At 45.6% G+C, this 20,098-nt stretch overlaps 1 protein-coding gene across 1 annotated transcript; it reads right to left on the reverse strand.

The window, feature by feature from the left end:
• Positions 1-488: 488 nt before the first annotated feature.
• On the reverse strand, positions 489-2,696 carry LOC127306218 (desmethyl-deoxy-podophyllotoxin synthase). The gene is made up of 2 exons (XM_051336844.2): positions 1,665-2,696; positions 489-1,239 (listed from the first exon to the last, which is right to left on the reverse strand). Exons 1-2 carry the CDS (start codon positions 2,559-2,561, stop codon positions 622-624), a joined length of 1,515 nt encoding a protein of 504 aa, XP_051192804.1. The 5' UTR covers positions 2,562-2,696; the 3' UTR covers positions 489-621.
• Between the last annotated feature and the right edge of the window lie 17,402 nt (positions 2,697-20,098).

The following is a 20,098-nucleotide window of genomic DNA, read 5'->3' on the forward strand; positions in this document are numbered from 1 at the left end:
AGATGCTTGTACAATCATCAATTTTCCGGCTAACGGGCTCCTCGCTAACTGGATGTGGCAGGTGGAGAAACTGGAAGTTGATGATGCTCATACCGCCACTCCTTCGATCAACAACAACAGACTTGGTGCCATTGTAATATACATCGTGTGTAGCACCTACCGAGACCGGGAATAACTACAAACAAGTCGATTATAGAAGCACAAGCAATCACAACAATGGCATCAATGGTTGACTAGTTTCGGTTATCTTGCCTATCCCCATGAGCATGACTACACATGCTCCTTCCATGTACCAAATTGACATAGTACAATCGACAAAGCTAATTGAGGCCATCAAACACATCTAGAGCACCGCACGAAGGCCGTTCCAACCACCCAAGCCATAGGTGACGGATTGTCGTCTCCTGATCTTGTGTCTAGCCTAACAACTTTATCTAATTCGTTTTGGCTGCCCCATAGTTTCTTTATATATTAGGCCGGGCAGTGTCACTCGGTTCTTACATAGCGATTGTATCCATAATTAGGTAATCAATACTTCTTCATCAGAATTCCTATTGGAGAAAGGCACAAAAATATCACTAGTACATGAGATTTGCTGATCCGATATCAATACAGTGTCAATCAAACAGGGGGCACACGGACCAAGGCATGCATGTACAGGTCGTTCTTCCGCCCGATGGTAATGCCCATCTTTTCTGTCATGTCCACCTCTTCAACCTTAGCCCCTCCTGGGAGCTCCCAGTCAAAATGGTAGAGAAGTGTAGCAAGCACAATTTCCATGTTGGCTTCCGCAAATATCATTCCAGGGCATATTCTTCGTCCCGATCCGAAAGGAGTGTACTCAAAGTTCGTGCCTTTAAAGTCTACGATGCCAGACTCAAATCTTTCTGGCTTAAAGTCCTCGGGATCTTCCCAGTGCTTAGGGTCTCTGCTGATTGCCCACGCGTTGATCAACACTGTGGTGCCCTTGGGTATGTCGTACCCTAGAATTTTGCAAGCCTCTGTTGCTTCTCGAGGGAGAAGCAACGGGCCGGCTGGATGCAGCCTCATTGTCTCCTTGATGATGAGTCTCAGGTACTTGAGATTGGCCAAGTCATCCTCGGTCACCTTAGGTTTTCCTTTGAGATTGTGGCGTACTTCAGCTTGTGCTTTCTGCATCACATTTGGGCACCTCAGGAGCTCTGACATAGCCCATTGGAGCGTGGTCGCGGATGTCTCGCTCCCAGCATTAAAGAGATCCTGCGGTATGCCAATTTACACTTAGGAACTGCTAATTGTTTTGGGAAGTAAAGGATTTGTCACCCTTAGTGCTAAATCCTATAAGGATAGGGAACAATTCATATAGGTACTCATGGATTTAATCATTCGAAATAATCAGAAAGAAAAAAAATGAACAGACTTGTGTCTTGCTAACTACTCACTTGTTTCAAATACTTGATGCTACTTGATCAATGTTGGCCAAAAAAATTTGTTTGATAAATTTAGACATAATTTCAACATTTACAGCAGAAAATTGTAAATACTACTAATCCATCACGAAACGTACTTCCAAAAATTCGTAACTAGTTTGTTTAATATGCAGAGTATATCTTGAGATCTCTATTGTCAGAGTCACATTGTAAAGAAGGAGAAGTATTATCAAACAGAGGAGAGAAAGTACTTACAAGTATAACAGCTTTGATAACTCCCATAGTAAGAGGCACCTCGAGGCCACCCTCGTTTTGTATCCTCAACAGCACGTCCACCAGGTCCTCTCCATCTGCAGCGGCGCCGTCCCTCCCCTCCTGGTGCTGCTTGATGGCGTACTCCATGAGCTCGAAGGTCTTGCGGTGGGTCTCCTCGGCCAGCCTGGCCGTGCCGCTGATGAAGCTCGCGAGCCGCGACGACGGGAAGAGGTCACTGAGGTTGAACCCGGAGACGAGCTTGACGGTCTGCTCGAGCATCTGAAGGAACTCCTCCGTCTTGTCAAACCTGTCCCCGATCAAGGCCCGCTTCGTGGAGTCGGTGATCAGCGCGGTGATCCGCTCGCTGACGTTGATGGCCTCGTTGGAAGACGCCGATTGCGCGACGGCGGCCACGAGGCGGCCCACCTCCTCCTCCCGGATGTGGCGGAACGACTGCACGCGGCGCGCGCTGAGCAGCTCCAGGATGCAGATCTTGCGGAGCTGCCGCCACATCGGGCCGTAGGGGGCGAAGATGATGCCCACCCCGTCGGCGGCCATGATCTTGACGGTGGCGCTCCACGGCCGCGTGGCTAGCACGGCGTCGTGCGTCCGCATGATCTCGCGGGCGGCCTCCGGGGACGTGGCCACTACCACGGGCACCTCGCCGAGCTGGAGGTACATGAGCGGCGCGTCCAGCCGGCGCGCCAAGTCGGCCAGGACGCGGTGCACCAGCGGGCTGCCGGCGAGGTGGTGCAGGCTACCGATGACCGGAAGCCGCCACGGGCCGGGCGGCAGACGCAGGCCATCGCGGCCACCACGATTCCTGAAAAGCGCGAGGACCAGGAGAGGGAGGAGGAGAGCCAAAGAGAGGCAGAGGTAGCTTGCCGGTTGCTCCATGGCCTGATGAAGTGAAAGTGATGAGCGTGACGCAAGATAGTGGAGGCGATGATCAGTGCATCGTGACTGTATCTCTAATGCCAAGCCATGTCTTCTACAGTATATAAAGGGGTTACTGCACGAGCTGACGCCTCACGCGCGTGGGATCAAATCGAATCTTGTTGTCGGAAATACATATATATCCTCGATGATGACGTTCATGACTTCATGCAACGAAAATTCTTCGGCGGCTGTAGATGAGATGAGAAGCAACAAGGAAGAAGGGGTGTTGAATAAAGAATCACCCACGTGCGGGAAACATGATTCAGAAGTTCCGGGGCAGGTACGTATACAGCTTGTCCACCGCTTCATCTCAAAACAGCCTTTCCCTCCGTTTTGTAAATAAAGCTATATAGTAATAACAACTGATGATCTGACAAAAGATGATAAGAAACTCCTTCTACACAACAGATGAAAGATAAAAAGGGAAAAGAATCAAACTTTGTCACCAGAGACATCGGAATCAGACCGTGGAGAATCGGAGCTCCACAGCTATGCCCCAAGAGGGTAGCAACGCACCGAGCCGCCATCCTCAAGACCGCGACGGTCAAGGGTTTTCCTCACCCGGAGCCCTAGCGCGGAGAGGACATCTGTGCCCTAAAGAGAATTACGACACTTGCATGCATCACCACCATTGGCGCTGAAGGGCTAAGCTTTCGCCCGAAAAGCCTTCGCACCACTCCCGAAAAATCTCGGACCGTTCATAACGTGGTATGGGAGGAGCCCTCGCCGTAGCCGCAAGTAGGGCGCTAGGCCTAACGGGGTCGACTAGCCCCGTCGGTGCCATCCACCTATATGACCATGTCACCCCCTACCCACACCATCACCGAGTGGTCAAACTCCAAGGTCCCGCTCCACCAAGAAGCTCCGCACACCGCACTCCGCCGTGAGAGCCCAGAAGAATGCCATAGCAGGCCCGCATGACCATAATCGGGCCATGAGGGGCTTAGCCTAGCTGCATAGCACCCATGCCACCTTGTCCCCAAGAGTTTACACCCGCCATTGATGACTCCCACTACTGCGGCTAGGCCGCCTGAAGCTACCATCACCGCCACTGGAATGAACTCCATCATCACCAGGGCACCGTGCCACCGCCAAAACCACCATGTATCCTGAAGTGCAACCCGGTAACGAGTTGCCACCGCAATCGGGACCACACAGGCTTTGCCTGGCGGCTCCCACCAACGACGAATACGGTGGAGAGGGAGAGAGAGAGAGAGAGGGGGTGTTGCAGCCTTGCAGGGGCTAAGAGAATCTCCAGTCGCGTCTCCCAAATATTTTTGGGGCGTGCCGGACCTCGCGCGCCCCAAAGGCCCTTTTCACCCGGCGCGGCCCAATACGGTGTCCGGCGCCCCCATGCCGTCCCTGCTCCACAGGGGACGCTTCGGGCGCGCCGGGCAGAGCGAGAAGCGAGGAGGGAGTGGTGGGCCCGATGCATCATTGACACAAGAATGACGCGCAACCTTCACCTACCTCACGACGGAAGTTAATGGGGCGCAGCGACGGTGCAATTTCCACAGAGGTGCAGCGACATGTCTCGTCGCGACTAGCTCTCGTGCCGACGTTAATGTGTGCCACCGCTCCCACGCCTCCCTCCGGCGTATAAAAAAGGGTGCTCACGCATCGCCCGTCACACAAACCCTAGCGCCACAATCCGCAACCCTAGCCGTCGCCATCATAGAAGTCGAGGGACATTCCATGGCTGGTAGAGGTCGAGGTCGCGGTTGTGGCCGCGGCCGCGACGGCCGTGCTAGAGCAGCAACACCTGCACAATCACCGTTGCATGCGCCGGCATCGTCTTCTGAGGGGGAGTGAGTGTTCAAGTTCATCGTCATCCTCAACGGCGACAATACCTGAACATTTCTCGGGCCGGGCCGACCGAAGCCCGACGCAAAAAATCTTGGCCCAGGGCTGGCCCGGCCTGACCGTCGGGCCGGAAATCTTAGACCAAGCCCGACCCATCACAAGGAAAGCCCATCGGGTCTCAGGCCAGGCCGCTTCACTAAATCCGTAAAATCAAGGCCAGGCCCGACCCGGCCCAGCCATCGGGCGTAAAAATCAAGCCCAGGCCCAGCCCAGAGGTATGGTCGGGTTGGGCTTGGCCCGAGAATTTCGGGCCGGGTCGGACCGACCGGGCCGGGCTTCCCATGGCCAGGTCTAACGGCAACACACTCGGTATCCTGAGGCTGCCGGACGAGTTCGCCGAGTTCGTCGCCGGCAACGAGCCGGTCGGGTTGTCGATGTGGGAGGCTAGGTGCGGCTTTTGCCAGTGGTCGATGGACGTGCTCTTTGACAGGCGCGGCAAGATGTACCTCCACACCGGCTAGGAGAAGTTCGCGTGCTCCCACGACCTCCCTGATACGTTGCAAACATATCTATAATTTTTAATGCTCCATGCTTGTTTTACACAATTTCTATATGTTTTCGTTGCACTTTTATACATTTTCTGGCAGTAACCTATTGACAAGATGCCACAGTGTCAGTTCCCTATTTTCTGTTGTTTTGTATTTCAGAAAAGTTGTAAGGGAAATATTCTCAGAATTGGACGAAACAAAAGCCGAAGTCAATATTTTACCGTAACGAAGAAGAAGTCCAGAGGGGGGACGAAGAGGCGCCACAGGGCGGCCAGACCACCCCATGGCGCGGTCCCAGGCCTGGCCACGCCATGGCATGGTGTGGGCCCCTTGGCCTCCACTGACCTCGCCCTTCCGCCTATTTATTCACGATCTCGGGAAAAACCTAAACACCCGAGTCTCCATCCACGGAAAGTTTCCTCGCGGCTGCCATCGCAGACCCTAGCTCGGAAGGGTTGTAAAGCTCTTCCTGACACCCTGCCGGAGAGGGAGATCATCACCGAAGGCCTCTACATCGCCATGCCCACCTCCGAAGTGATGCGTGAGTAGTTCATCCCTGGACTATGGGTCCATAGCAGTAGCTAGATGGTTGTCTTCTTCAATTTGTGCCTCATGGTTAGATCTTGTGAGCTGCCTATCATGATCAAGATCATCTTTATGTAATGCTACATAGTGTGTTTGCTGGGATGCGATGAATATTGAATACTATGTTGAGATCGATTATATACTTGTCATATGTTATTTGTGATCTTGCATGCTCTCTGTTGCTAGTAGTTGTTGTTGGAGATATTCCCAAGAGGCAATAATAAAGTAGTTATTTTTATATCTTAGTGTTCATGATAAATGTTTACATCACATGCTATAATTGTATTAAGTGGAAACACTGATACATGTGTGTTGTGTAAACAACCAGAGTCCCTAGTAAGCCTCTCGTTTAACTAGCTTGTTGATTAATAGATGATCATAGTTTCCTGATCATGAACATTGGATGTTATTAATAGCAAGATCATATCATTAGGTGAATGATGTGATGGACACACACCCATAATAAGCGTAACATAAGATCAAGTCATTAAGTTCGTTTTTGCTACAAGCTTTCAATATATAGTAACTTAATCCTTAGACCATGAGATTGTGTAAATCACTTACACCGGATGGATGCTTTGATTACATCAAACACCACTTCGTAAATGGGTGGTTATAATGATGGGATTAAGTGTTCTGAAAGTATGAGTTGAAGCGCATGGATCAAGAGTGGGATTTGTCCATCCTGATGACGGATAGATATACTTTGGGCCCTCTCGGTGGAATGTCATTCAATTAGCTTGCAAGCATGTGACTATGTCACAAGGGATGACATATCACGGTAAGAGTAAATAGTACTTATCGGTAACAAGGTTGAACTAGGTATAGAGACACCGATGATCGAACCTCGGATAAGTAAAGTATCGCACGACAAAGGGAATCACTAGTGTATGTTAATGGTAAATTCTATCACGAAGTCATCGTTGAATATGTGGGAGCCATTATGGATCTCCAGGTCCCGCTATTGGTTATTGGTCGGAGAGGTGTCTCGATCATGTTTGCATAGTTCACGAACCGTAAGGTGACACACTTAAGGTTCGATGTTCTTTAAGTAGATATGGAATATGAAATGGAGACTGAATGTTGTTTGGAGTCTCGGATGGGATCCAAGACATCACGAGTAGGTCCGAAATAGTCCGGGGAATAAGATTCATATATGGGAAGTCATTTTCAGGGTTACCAGAAAAGTTCAGGATTTTTCGGTATTGTATCGGAGGTTCTAGAAGGTTCCGGAGGGTACCATAGTGGGGCCCACCTATCCCGGACGACCAACATGGACCGGAGGGGATCGTATAGGCCCACATGGGCCAGGCACACCAATCCCCCAAGGCCCATGCGGCTGGATCAAGTGGATAAGATCAAATCCCTTGAAAATAGGGACTTAACTTGGGGGGAAAGTTGCCCCCCCTTTTTTGGCCGACCCTAGGGCTTGGAGGAGGGGCCAAGACTGCCCCCCCACCTATATAAGAGGGAGGGGAGGGTTGGGGCGCAGCACATCATTCCCTCCAACCCTAGCCGCCACCTCTCTCCTTCCTTCTTCTTCCTGCACAGGCTTGGCGAAGCCAGGATTTTCTCCTCCACCACCACCACCACGCCATCGTGCTGCTGAGATTCCGAGGGGATCTACTCCTCCTCTACCCGCTAGAACAGGGAGAGGAAGAATGTCATCGACATTGTACGTGTGACTGAGTACGAAAGTGTTGCCGGATTGCAGCACTGGAAGGGTCATCTACATCAACCACGAGATCTGATCTCGTTAAGGCTTTGGATCTACGAGGGTTTGTTTCTCATCTGTCTCGTTGCTCCGATCTCATAGATTAGATCTTGGCTTTTCCATAGATTGTACCTTGGATTTATTCGTCTTTGCGGTAGAATTTTTTGTTTTACATGCAACGTACCCAACAGTGGTATCAGAGCCGTGTCTATGCGTAGATCTGTTGCACGTGTAGAACACAATGGTTTTGTGGGCGTTGATGCTTTTGTTGTTGCTTGCTTTTCGTGTACTTTGCATCTTTCGGGATGGTGGGATGAAGTGGCCCGGGCTAACCTTACATGTCTGTGCACATGAAACCTGCTCCATTTCTTGACATGCAACTTGTATTGCATAAGTGGCTCTGCAGGTGTCTTTTCTCCCATCATAGTTAAGATTCAATTTACAATCTGCACTTGACAACACTTGCATCAGCGTTGTGGTTCTTGTTCGTAGGTAAGATCGGATCTTATTCGAAAGTCCCAGTCCACGTAAAACATGCAAAGAAAATTAGAGGCGTCTAACTTTTTTTTGCAGGGGCATGTGATGTGATATGGTCATTATGTGATTATATTTATATTTGACGTAAGAGATGATCCTTATTATAATGTGGCAACTGGCAGGAGCCTAATGGTTGTCTTTATTGTTTCATGACCTGCGTGTCAATCTCCATGTAATAGCTTTATTTCATTACTATGAGTTAGTAGTTGTAATAGTTGCTATGGATGATGGACAACCATGAAGCGGCGCTATGGACCTTGGTGCAATGCTGGTGATGATGGAGATCATGCTCGTGTGCTTTGGAGATGGAGATCAAAGGCACAAGAAGAAAATGCCATATCTTATCATATTATCCATGCATGTGATGTTTATCCTTTTATGTATCTTATTTTGCTTAGATCGCGACGGTAACATTATAAGATGATCCCTCACATTAATATCAATATAATAAAGTGTTCTCCCCTCGTATGCACCATTGCAAAAGTTCGTCGTTTTGAAGCATCTCGTGATGATCGGATGTGATAGATTCTACGTTCACATACAACAGGTGTAAGCCATGTTGCACACGCGAAAAATACTTGGGTTTGCTTGATGAGCCTAACATGTACAGACATGGCCTCGGAACACAGGAAACCGAAAGGTTGAACACGAATCATATGGCTGATATGATCAACATGTTGATGTTCACCATTGAAGCTACATCATCTCACGTGATGATCGGACTTGGTGTAGTGAATATGGATCGTGTGCCACTAAACAACTATGAGGGATGTTGTATTAAGTGGGAGTTCTTTAGTAATTAGATTAAAACTTGAACTAATTATCCTGAACATAGTCTGAATTGTATTTTGAATTAATTTTGTAGAATTGGCATCCGTTATCTGTGATGCACTAGTCCTGTAATTGAGATAGAAACATTGTTAAATCTGGCAATTAACTTTACAGACTGGTATCATATTGTTATAGAATCAAGTAATGTTTAAAAGTCCTATTGCAATTTTTTGTAAATCTCAAATTGCTGATTCAAAAAGCAAAGGTTTCAATTAGTATCTAAAATTATCTTGTCTCTGTGAAACTTGATGTTCAAATCCGTTTGAAAAGTTAGGAGTTGGAAAGTTTGTTTTCAGAAATAAGCAAGGTGTGATATATATGTGATATCTAAGACCTTATTGCAAGATGATAGAATATAATTTAGTGAGACTACATAAGCTCATAAGTTTTATGGGAATGTACGAAGGTTGAAGTCGCTAGCCGTCCCGATCCTCCAACTAGTTGACACTAACGATATTCGCATATCCATAAAGTGGTCATCCTTAGTATGCACCGTTGCTAAGACTCATCGTTTCGAAGCATCACGTGATGATTGGGTGTTATAGATTCTACCTGTACATACAACGGGTGCAAGCCATATTTGCACATGCGAATACTAAGGTCAAACTTGACGAGCCTAGCATGTACAGACATGGTCTCGGAATACGGGATACCGAAAGGTAGAGCGTAGCTTAATCATGATGTTCTCATGATTTGATGGATAAAATTATGAGTGAAATTGTTCATCACATTAAAAGTTACTAATAGTTAATTCCGGTACACTTGTCATGTGATGACCAACTTCAAAGTACGAACCTCAAGGTTATTGGTATTTGACCAACATGCCTAGAAGTTGTAATGTTGAAGCGTTTTCTGAAATATGAGGAAAGACAAAAGAGAAACTACAAAAGTTATTGGCAGAAAGAAAGAAAAGACTAGAAAGTCTAGCTCAAGTGTATATAGATGATATACATGTTATGAATATATTCTTTGATTGGTCACACAATGAAATTTTTGGGTATATGTACCATATTGGTTGGTATGAGATGTCATACAACACAACACAATACAAGAATACAATGGCCTAAGTGATTGATAAGGAATGTGCTAATAATGCACGTCTGGAACAAAATAAAATATTATTGTATTCATCGTTGGCATTCTACCTAGCCCTTCAGATTTATAATAAAGAACTTCATAATTGTTATTTTTCTCTCGTCAAATGAAAGCAATGAGTTGTTCAAATTATGACCATACTCCGTGTATGATGGATAAGTTATTATAAATCTTAGTGGTGAAACACACATACATAACACTGACGCTAAAATGCCATAAGGCAAATAGTTTAAATTCCACTTATTTGTGGAACCGCCGTTTAGGTCATATTAGAAGGGAACGCATGAAGAAACTCTGTGCAAATGGATTTTTGGAGTAACTCGATTTTTGAATCATTTGGCACTTGCAAAAAAATTCTAAAAGAGAATGACTAAAGCACCATTTATAGGCCAAAAGTTAAACGGGCAACTAGCTTAGTGGAAACATACATGATGATGTATATGGTTCATTGGACATAGTTGTGTGCGGAAGATTCTTCTACTTCATGAAAACTTCCAACAATGAATTGAGTGTATATATACGGATATATTTATTTGATGAGGAAGAAGTCTGAAACATTTGAATAGATTCAAACAAATTTCAACACGAAGTGGAAATCATCGTAATGGAAAAGTCAAATATCTATGATTGGATTATGGTTGAAATATTAGAATTACAAGTTTTAGCAAAAATGTAAGAGAGTTACGAACTTGTTCCACAACTCACGTTTCTCGGAACACCATAGTTATGATGGAGTATTTGAAAGACGTATCCAAACTGTAACATCCCAAATTTTCAAACAAAGAAGAAAATGAATTTCCTTTTTCCAAAAATGAGAACCAACAAAAACTTTTATTACATCATGTGCTATGCATAGTGCTCATGCTTAATTCTTGTGCTAAATGCCATGATGATTGTTGGTATGCTTATCAAATGTGCTAAAACCCTAAACCATAATGAATGTGATCAAAGAGAAGAAAAGAAGAAGATAAGAAAAATGCACACCACCTCACATATGTGGCATATAGCCATAATGGAAAAACTTGACCTATGCCACTATACTTTACCCAAATGGTTTGAAACCATCACTACACTTAACCTAACACACAGGGAACCCAAATTGGTGACCTTAGGTCAAAGAAAAAGAAAATAAAATAAAAACATGAAACTCACATATGTGCTTATGGCCAATTTTGCAAAACCTTAACCTAGACCAATTTGGCTTGTGCCATTGGTTGGAGAATGTTACTAAACACTTAAGAACACCATTTGAATCAAAGAAACTCAAATCAAATCAAAATAGAATTCAAATTGAGCTCACATAAGATAATGGTCAAAATTGCATTTTATATCATGACACCTACTTTGAGCCTCTGTATTAAGAGATTTTTAAACCAAACAATCTCAACTCTTTGCACCTCATCCAAGACCTCATCAAGGTGAACAACTTTGGTCAATACCACCCCTGCAAATTCTTTCTCAATTTCAAATTCTCATCAAGCAAAGTAGCAACATTCAAACAGATTCTAGATTGTGCCATTTTTGAAATCTTGCAAATCAATTAGAATTTGCACACCACCACCACCATTGTGTGCCAAATATTATATGAATCAACTCCACCAAAAATCATTGCAAAATTCCAAAATTTGCTTCATGCGGCCATTTGGTCGAGCACCTGGTGTGCACCTTGCATATCCAGTGTGTTTTTGCCCTAACCATCAAGCCCTGGTCAGCATTAGTACCCTCATCCACTCCTTGCACGATGCCAAACACCAGAGACACGAGCTAGTACATGAAATCATCACCAATGAACCATGCCGTGCATGGCATGGCACACACACATGCCACCCCTCTCTCCTTGCTTTTCCATCGTGCACGACCGTGTCCAACACCTCCCTCTCACTCTCCTGGACTCGCTGGTACACGCCATCATCAGAGGAGAGCACCATATTGTCCAGCCCGAGCGCGCCCAGTGACGTCCACGACGCGCCAGAACACGCCACGCCACGCACTGGACGGGCCAGAGCATCGTCGCCACACGTCAGCCTCGTCCTCCATCTGCTTCCTCCTCTCGCCCGTGCACTCGCCGTTGACCCTGCTACAGCCCAGACACGCTCATTGGCCCGCTCGACGCCTGTAGACAACGCCACCATCGCCGACGTCCGCCGTAGTACCGAGCGCTTCCGTCACTCGCTTGCCCTCGTCACGGCCTCGTTTTCACCGCAATCAAGCCTGGCGTGACCGCCCTGACATCGCCAAAACGCTCGCGTCAGCGCCCAACCCTCTGCGCCCTGTAGACGCATCGCCATGGATGACCTCACCGCAGCACCACGGCCTCGCCCAGCCGCTATAAAAGGGGCACTCCCCTCTCTCAAATCTCCACACCACCAGCACCCCCTCCAATCAGAACCTCTCCTCGACCACACTCCGCTCCACATTAGCCACCTTCACCCTCCAATTTCATCACCGGAGCCGTGAAGCCGCCGCAGAAGCCGCCGGAGATTGACGCTACCTCCAGCGACGCCACCGGTACCAGGCGAACCGCCGTCCTCAACAACATCGCCGCGCACATCGCCGACCATCACCGGAGCGCCGGTGAAGCCTCCGACCCCCTGCTCACACCGCCAGTAAGCCCGCCCTCGCCATCGACGATGATGGCTGTGAGCCGTGGGATCAAGATCTAATCGTGCGTCCCTCGTTAGCCCATACCGATTCGGTCGTTATGACCCACTGACGCGTGGGACCCATAGTCAGACGGCCCGCTGCGTGCGAGACGCGCTAGCTGGGCCAGCCAAACCCGTTTAACCCCTCCTGGCCATTTTCTTTTCCCGCGTGGCCTGTTAATTCAAATTTGGTTTAATTCATTTAATTCAAATTCAATACTGATGCCTTATTCAAAATTTAATAGAATCAAATCTACTAAGCCAAAGTTGATGAATTTTATATATTTGGAAAGCTTAGGAAATTGTCTAAACAACTACACTGGTCTCAACCGTAGATTCGTTGTAGAAATAATGTAGTAAAAATAACAAGACACAGCCTTTTCAAACTTCAAATATTTATTAAAAATCAACCATAAATGATTTTGAGTTGATTCCAACTCTCAAAAATCGCATTTCATATTGTCTATCTGAATATGTAAAAATATGACATGGTTGCTTCACATGATCATGGTTTAGAATAAATAATGGCTATATGGCTATTTCTAGTTCATTTAAATTATCCAAAACTATTTATTAAATAGTATGAGAGACATTATCTCATTTAAATCTTTGTCTCAAGTAACTCAACATGAGGTAGTGACCTTGGTCTATAAAATCTCATATTGAATTATTTGGTGATATTAAACTATAGGGATTTCTATTTTCCTGCCCCTGGCTCCTTAGTTGTGCTCAGTTTTCCCCAGCCCCTTAGTTTTTCCTCAGTTTTCCCCAAGACCTTGTCTGAAACCCGCAGAAGGAGCTCGGACGGAGGATTCTCGTTTAGTTGACGTTGGTTGGTGCTGGCAAGTGGGGCCGCTGTTGGTGCCCCGCAGTGGACACGTCTTCACTTATCCAGATCATCGTGGGACCCACAACTTGTCCTCGTTAGTGCGCCAGACCCACAGCTTACCCAGGTGACCGTTGCAAAATGGGAGCCCGAGCCAGCCCCGCGCCTGTGCCATTGCTTCCCCTTTCTTTCCCCGCGCCCCATTGTTCTTCTTCTCCGCCAGCGGCAGCCCTTCTCCGGCAGGCGGGTGATGTCTAGTTTCTCTTCGACCTCCCGTTCTTCATGGCCGTAGTATGGACCCGTGCCTTTGACAAGATGCCCTCACTGCCCACGCCAGGAGCCTCTGAAGCGGTCGATCTGTAAGACGGACAAGAACGGCAACCGTGGACGTGAGTTCCTTGCATGCGAGAGCTTGCCATATAGAGAGGGGATAAGGTTAGATCTCGCTCCAATTTCTCTGTTTTCTCTCGATTTTCTTGTTATTCCCTCGAATTTGGGATTTAGGGTTCACGTTGTTGTTTTAAGATCCTGAAGAAATGCAGGCGTTTCGAGTGGATCGATGTGTACGTTCAGAGGCTTCAATTGCAGGAATCAATTGGCGCTATTGGGGAGCACAATTTGGGAGGGGGTACTTGCTGTAGAGAATGCGGCGGAGAGAAGAGCCGTTCCGATTATGCCTAATGCTCCCAATGCAGGACTGGTGGAAGTGAAGGGAGAACTGAAGAAAATGAACAAGCAGTTAAGGCAGCTGATCGAGTTGAAGAAGCAAGCTAATATGATGGCTGGTTGTTTTTTCTGTTGTATAATTGCGATCGGATTCTTATCATTGTTCACCAGGCGCTAGAAGTTGTTACAAGGGATACCTTGTTACGAATCCATTATTCAGTTACATGTACTTGTAGTTGTTTTCATAGTTAGTGTGTGCATTCACCGAAATTACCAACTATATTGGAATGCTAAAGAAAGTTGATAATTGTTAGAGGGGACAAATAATCTATTCACCGAAATCCCCCCAAATATGCCAAAACTATATCCCCTAAAAGAAAAGGAAAGCAAAAGATAGTTGATAATTGTTAGAGGGGTGACAATAATGCATTCACTGAAATCCGCAAATATGTATGCCTCATGTTTATACCAAAATTATACCACTTTTGGGCCGTTTCAAATTACCAAAACTATATGCCAAAACTATATCCCCTAGAAGAAAAGGAAAGCGAAAGATAGTTGATAATTGTTAGAGGGGTGACAATAATGCGTTCACCGAAATCCGCAAATATGTATGCCTCATGTTTATACCAAAATTATACCACTTTTGGGCCGTTTCAAATTACCGAAACTATATCCCAAAACTATATCCCCTAAAAGAAAAGGAAAGCGAAAGATAGTTGATAATTGTTAGAGGGGTGAAAATAATGCATTCACCGAAATCCGCAAATATGTATGCCTCATGTTTATACCAAAATTATACCACTTTTGGGCCGTTTCAAATTACCAAAACTATATGCCAAAACTATATCCCCTAAAAGAAAAGGAAAGCGAAAGATAGTTGATAATTGTTAGAGGGGTGACAATAATGCATTCACCGAAATCCGCAAATATGTATGCCTCATGTTAATACCAAAATTATACCACTTTTGGGCCGTTTCAAATTACCGAAACTATATCCCCTAAAAGAAAAGGAAAGCGAAAGATAGTTGATAATTGTTAGAGGGGTGACAATAATGCATCCACCGACAGAGAGAGAGGGGTGGCCACGAAGAGAGAGAGGGGTGGCCACGAAGAGACGGGGAGGGGTATACTGCCCGTTAGATCAGTTGATCAATAGTTCATGGAGTCGATCCGTGTGACAACGGCTCAACCAATCAGGATAAGTTTGGGCTTCTAAGAGAATTTGTGACAGAACTTGAGGGCAAAACTGAGTAGTATTAACAATCGAAGGGCATATAAATAGTAAATAGACTAAGGGATTCAAACAAAAAGAATTACAAAATGAAAAATGCGTGTTTTGTACAATATAATTCATATTAGGCTACATCAAATTATTTGCAATTCAAATATACATGAGTGTGACAATTATGGCATCATTTAGACAAAGTATGTTTTTGGGGAAGATGTTTTGCAAAGGGGTTTGAGTGGAAAACCATGCATCTTCATAGCTACACTAGTGATTCTGAGAAGTGGCAATTTGTGGTAAAACTTGATTTATATATGTTTGTTAAGGTTTTCTAGGTGGCAGGTTGCGTAGGAAGACTCCATGAGTAGGTGCCACTATGTTTTTATTTTTTTGGATTTTTTTGCGCATGAAATGACTCAATTAGATATGTTAATCTTATTTGTTGACTCTCTGTTGACTAGCTACTTGAGGGTAAAACTGAGTATATTGCACTTGCCAGTCTAAGTACTCGAGGGGAAAACTGAGTATAGATAAAATTTCTGTATAAGGCCCGAGGTTATAACTGAGTACACCAAACGTCCCAGGGTAGACTCGTGTCGCGGTGCACGCTGCAGCCGTGCATAGCGGACGCGTGTTGCGGTACACGCCACCTTCGTCTTAATAGAGCCTTTTTTCTCTCCCTCGACGCACGTTCTCACTGCAACCGCCTCTCCTGTCCCATCATCTTCTCCACAACCGAAGAAAAAACCCCGAAGAAAACCGCCGGCGATGGACAAGAATGAGATGCCCATTGTCGGCGCATCAGCCGCCGGCGCATCGGCCGCTGCCCCCGTCCAGGCCCCTGTCGCTGCTTCCAACATAGCAGCCGGCGCATCAGCCGCCGGCGCATCGGCCGCTGCCCCCGTCCAGGCCCCTGTCGCTGCTTCCAACATAGCAGCCGGTGCATCAGCCGCCGGCGCATCGGCCGCCGCCACCGTCCAGGCCCCCGTCGCTTGGGACCCGTACGAACCAGTGCCGTACGTCGCGCCGGAGAACCCCTACGACACCAGCATCGTCGACGACGAGCCGTAGGTAACCCTTTGCTCTCTTGTTCTTATCCCATTTCAATCCTTTTGTATTAGATCTTGCGTTATTAGTGCTTGTGATTTGCTTTTGTTTAAGATTGTGCTGATGATGATGAATATTTGGGCACAAATTGATTCAGGGTTTGGTCAGTAAACAATTGGTGTGTACAAATTTGTTGTGCATGATCTTTGGTTTACTGACTCAAATCCTGGATATAAGTGTGTCCAATGTAACTTAGGCTACCTCTTTTTTTGAGCCCATATTATCATGCATGATCTTTGTTCACTCTCTGTTCCATCATCGTTGCAATTGACTCCGTGTTTTTTGCACGATCTTTGGTGCTACGTGACAGGTGTAGAGTAGCGATGTCGACAACGATGACGAGTCCTTCCACACCAAGACTCGTCACGCCCTCAGGAGGCTGCAGTCCGGCCATTACGATGGCCCCTTTGCTCGAGGCATTTACAAGTGCCCCTTCTGCAACAGGAAGCTCCGCGCCACCGACTTCAACTGCCTGGTGAACCATGCTAAATCCATTGGCAGATGCGGCGCTAGGGTTGGAACGATGGTGAACGTGCATGCGTTCATGGCCAAACACAAAGCACTTGGGATTCACCTGCGCAACCTCCAGGCGAGTCACAGGCGCAACCTGGAGGCGTTGAACATGCCTACTGCATTCTCTGTATGTGACTGCTCTATCTGTAGAGCAGCTTAAATTCATGTAAAATGTAGCTTATGTTGTAGGGTTCTATCGGTACTACTGTTGGATCTGTCGTGAATATATCTATGCTATGTTGGCTGCTGTATGCAGCTTATCCTATATTTTCTCTGGATTTGTGCCCTAGATTTCCTACCTGATTGGGTAAAAACGAAGGCATAAAGAAATGAATGGCGTTAAAAAATGGAAGGAGAAGCTGCTCTAGATTTGCTACCAATTTGGGCTATCAAATATGAATGAGACCGAGCGAGAGAGAGGAAAAAGGTACATTGAAAACTGCTAATCTGGGCGAAAGAGATAGAAACCACTCGTGCCCACGTCCCGGACCCACACGGCTCCACACGCTACGGCCCCACACGCTACGGCCACACAAACATGGTCTCGTCCTGTTCCACGCGGTTCGTTCCTACCAACCCCACATGACGCGGCCCCACAAATGACACGACCCCACTCGTCAGCACGGAACGGTCAACTGAACGGATTCCTTCCGGCCAAGCTCCTTCTGCGGGTTTCAGACAAGATCTTGGGGAAAACTGAGGAAAAACTAAGGAGCTGGGGAAAACTGAGCACAACTAAGGACCCGAGGGCATGAAAATAGAAATCCCTAAACTATAAGTATAGTAGTGTTAAATTGTATGAGGTGTGATACTTCATTTAAATCATTTTCCCAAACAATGATTATGAAGTGTTGACCTTGGTCAACATGTGTTCATACCTTATTATTTGAGGAGATTAAATCTTAACAAGATTCAATGAGAGGAAATTATTTCTCCAAATAACTAAATAGAAACCCTAATCAATATTTGTAATGAGAGGAAATTATATTTCTTAAAAATAAAAAAAGTCAACCAACATGTTAATAATGTGGTGATGCTAGAATAGCTTGTGTGAACCATGTGTGTGCTTAGTCTAGCGCTTAAGATTTGTTTGGTGATTGTGTACCTCGTATCCATTTTTAGACGCTAGTACCGAGGAATACCAGGAGGAGGAGGTCTACTTCTAGGAAGAAGAAGACCACTTTGATCAATACACCACTCAAGGCAAGCTAATATTCTTGCAAGTTGCCCTAGTGCAAAGCTCTACAAGAGCATGGCACCATTATCTACTACTTCATGCTTAATAATCCCATCCCAAGTTTTTACCTTACAAATTATCTTTTGATTTTGGTTTATCAAAGTTTACTTTTTGATTCATGATTCACTTGGTCTAGATATAGAGTAGAAAAAGAGCATCAAAGTTAGCCTAGAGCAATACCAGCTGATTAGCACCCCTCATGACTAGTTGCTAGTGCTAACAAATAAAATTGACTACTCTAGATGGGAACATGTGAAATGAAATGACTTTGAAAACCTTGAAATGATGAGTCATTCTATTGAAAGATTTTGAAGGTGAATGTGACTTGAATGACATGATGATTTTGATAAAAACTGATGGTTGGGTTCGGATGCGATACCATTCCAATTTTACAAGTACCCCCACAATACCTGATTATGGGTAAGGGCTTAGCTAAAAATTTATGTGCTTTAGTACGGGTTCCCTCTAAACAAGCGTCACAGGGGTTATGCCGAGGTTGCCTCTGTTGAAATGTGAACTGATGTGAAATGACGTGAAATGAGGTGAATGTCCGGCCCATGCCCTGTGCAGTTCCCAGGCTGACGGTTTGTCTTCACTGGGAGGCCAAGCTCATGGGGAGAGGTGCCTGTACTAGGGTATGTAAGTGAAAGGTTATGTTTGGTTGACCGCACACGGAGTGTGATAAATCAGGGCCAGTTAACCCTGACGGATTATTGCAAATGTTGTGGCAAAAGTGTGCGACCTCTGCAGAGTGTAAAACTATTCGAATAGCCGTGTCCACGGTTATGGACGGTTGGAAAGGCCACACTGTTCCGTCATCAGACCAATTTCAAAAATGTGACACGTGAAGGGTGACTTGTGACTTGAACTTGAAAGGTGAATTTGAATTGATCACAACAGAGTTGTGGGAATGACACTAATGTTCCCACTTGAGTAAGTTAGGCAAATGAAGAGTCTTTTATTACTAAAGTGCTTATGAAATAAAACTGGCTTTATGCAAATGAACCTAGAGCTTAGCACCCCCTTACTATAGTTGATAGTACTTACATTAGTATTAGTTTGCGAGTACTTTAAAGTACTCATGGCTTTGTCCCTGGCTATTCAAATGGCCAGACTATGAAGAGGAGAACCAGTATCATGAAGATGGACAGCAGGATGTCTACGATAACTAGGACTACTACTGACGTTAACAGTTGCCTGTGGAATAGATGGACCGCAACCGCTACTTCGCTTCCTCTATGTGTTTTGTAATAGGATCTCTAGATCCACTATGTTGTATTAAGACTGGATCATGTGATCCTTTGATGTAAGACAATTATGGTTTGTAATGAATGATGTTCTGTGATATCAATCTATTATGTCTCACAAAAACAATATTCCTGGGATTGCGATGCATGACATAATTGGCATCTGGACTTAAAAATCTGGGTGTTGACAAGTTGGTATCAGAGCCATTGTTTGACCATAGGAGACCCTAGCTAGAATGGACGTCTGAAAAACTTAGTTTCAAAACAAATGAAGTGAATATTTATGAAATTTTATTCTCACTCTTATCCTTGAGATCTTTTCAAAATGAGAAATCCTTCTCTATTTTTTCTTGAAATTCTACATAAAATTTGGCACACTTGGTCACTTCTCTAACTTACTCATCCTCATTGTTCATAGATGGAGTACAAATGTGAGTCCTATCAGCTTGGCCACGGAGGAGACCTAATGTTCGAGAAGGATCTGGAGAAACTAGTTGAATATTTAGGACGCCCATATCCCGAGTTCTTCGGAATACCACTCAATAATCAGTCGGGAAAACCACCTTGGTGGGAAGTTACTGCAGATCTGAGAGGAAAGCTTGGAGCCCCAATATGGGATACCATATGGTTTTATGTAACGGGAAACACTTGGAAGGATGGAATAGCCAAAGCCATGCAAGAAGCAATTGCCCGTCTGTGTGGGAACAAGATCAAGAACACTCACTTCTTATACTACCCAAGACATGATCCCATGGGAAGGCCAATAACCTTGCATGCCACCACACCCGGAGATGAACTACTATGTTGCATGCCTGGACTTCCTGCTTCACAAGACCCGCAAGGAGTTGGACAACGCCCGCGCCTTTCGCTAAGCACATTACCCATGAAGATGAAGAACCCACCATGAAGAGTAGTA

The sequence above is a fragment of the Lolium perenne genome, chromosome 6, assembly GCF_019359855.2.
Source record: "Lolium perenne isolate Kyuss_39 chromosome 6, Kyuss_2.0, whole genome shotgun sequence".
NCBI classification, from domain to species: domain Eukaryota; kingdom Viridiplantae; phylum Streptophyta; class Magnoliopsida; order Poales; family Poaceae; genus Lolium; species Lolium perenne.

What these genes read in the sequence shown, in the direction of transcription:
- LOC127306218 (XM_051336844.2), bottom strand. Translation starts at nt 2,561, where the DNA reads ATGGAGCAACCGGCAAGCTACCTCTGCCTCTCTTTGGCTCTCCTCCTC. An exon ending in TTATCAAAGCTGTTATACTT is followed by an intron (nt 1,240 to 1,664) that starts GTAAGTACTTTC and finishes GGCATACCGCAG; the next exon opens with GATCTCTTTAATGCTGGGAG.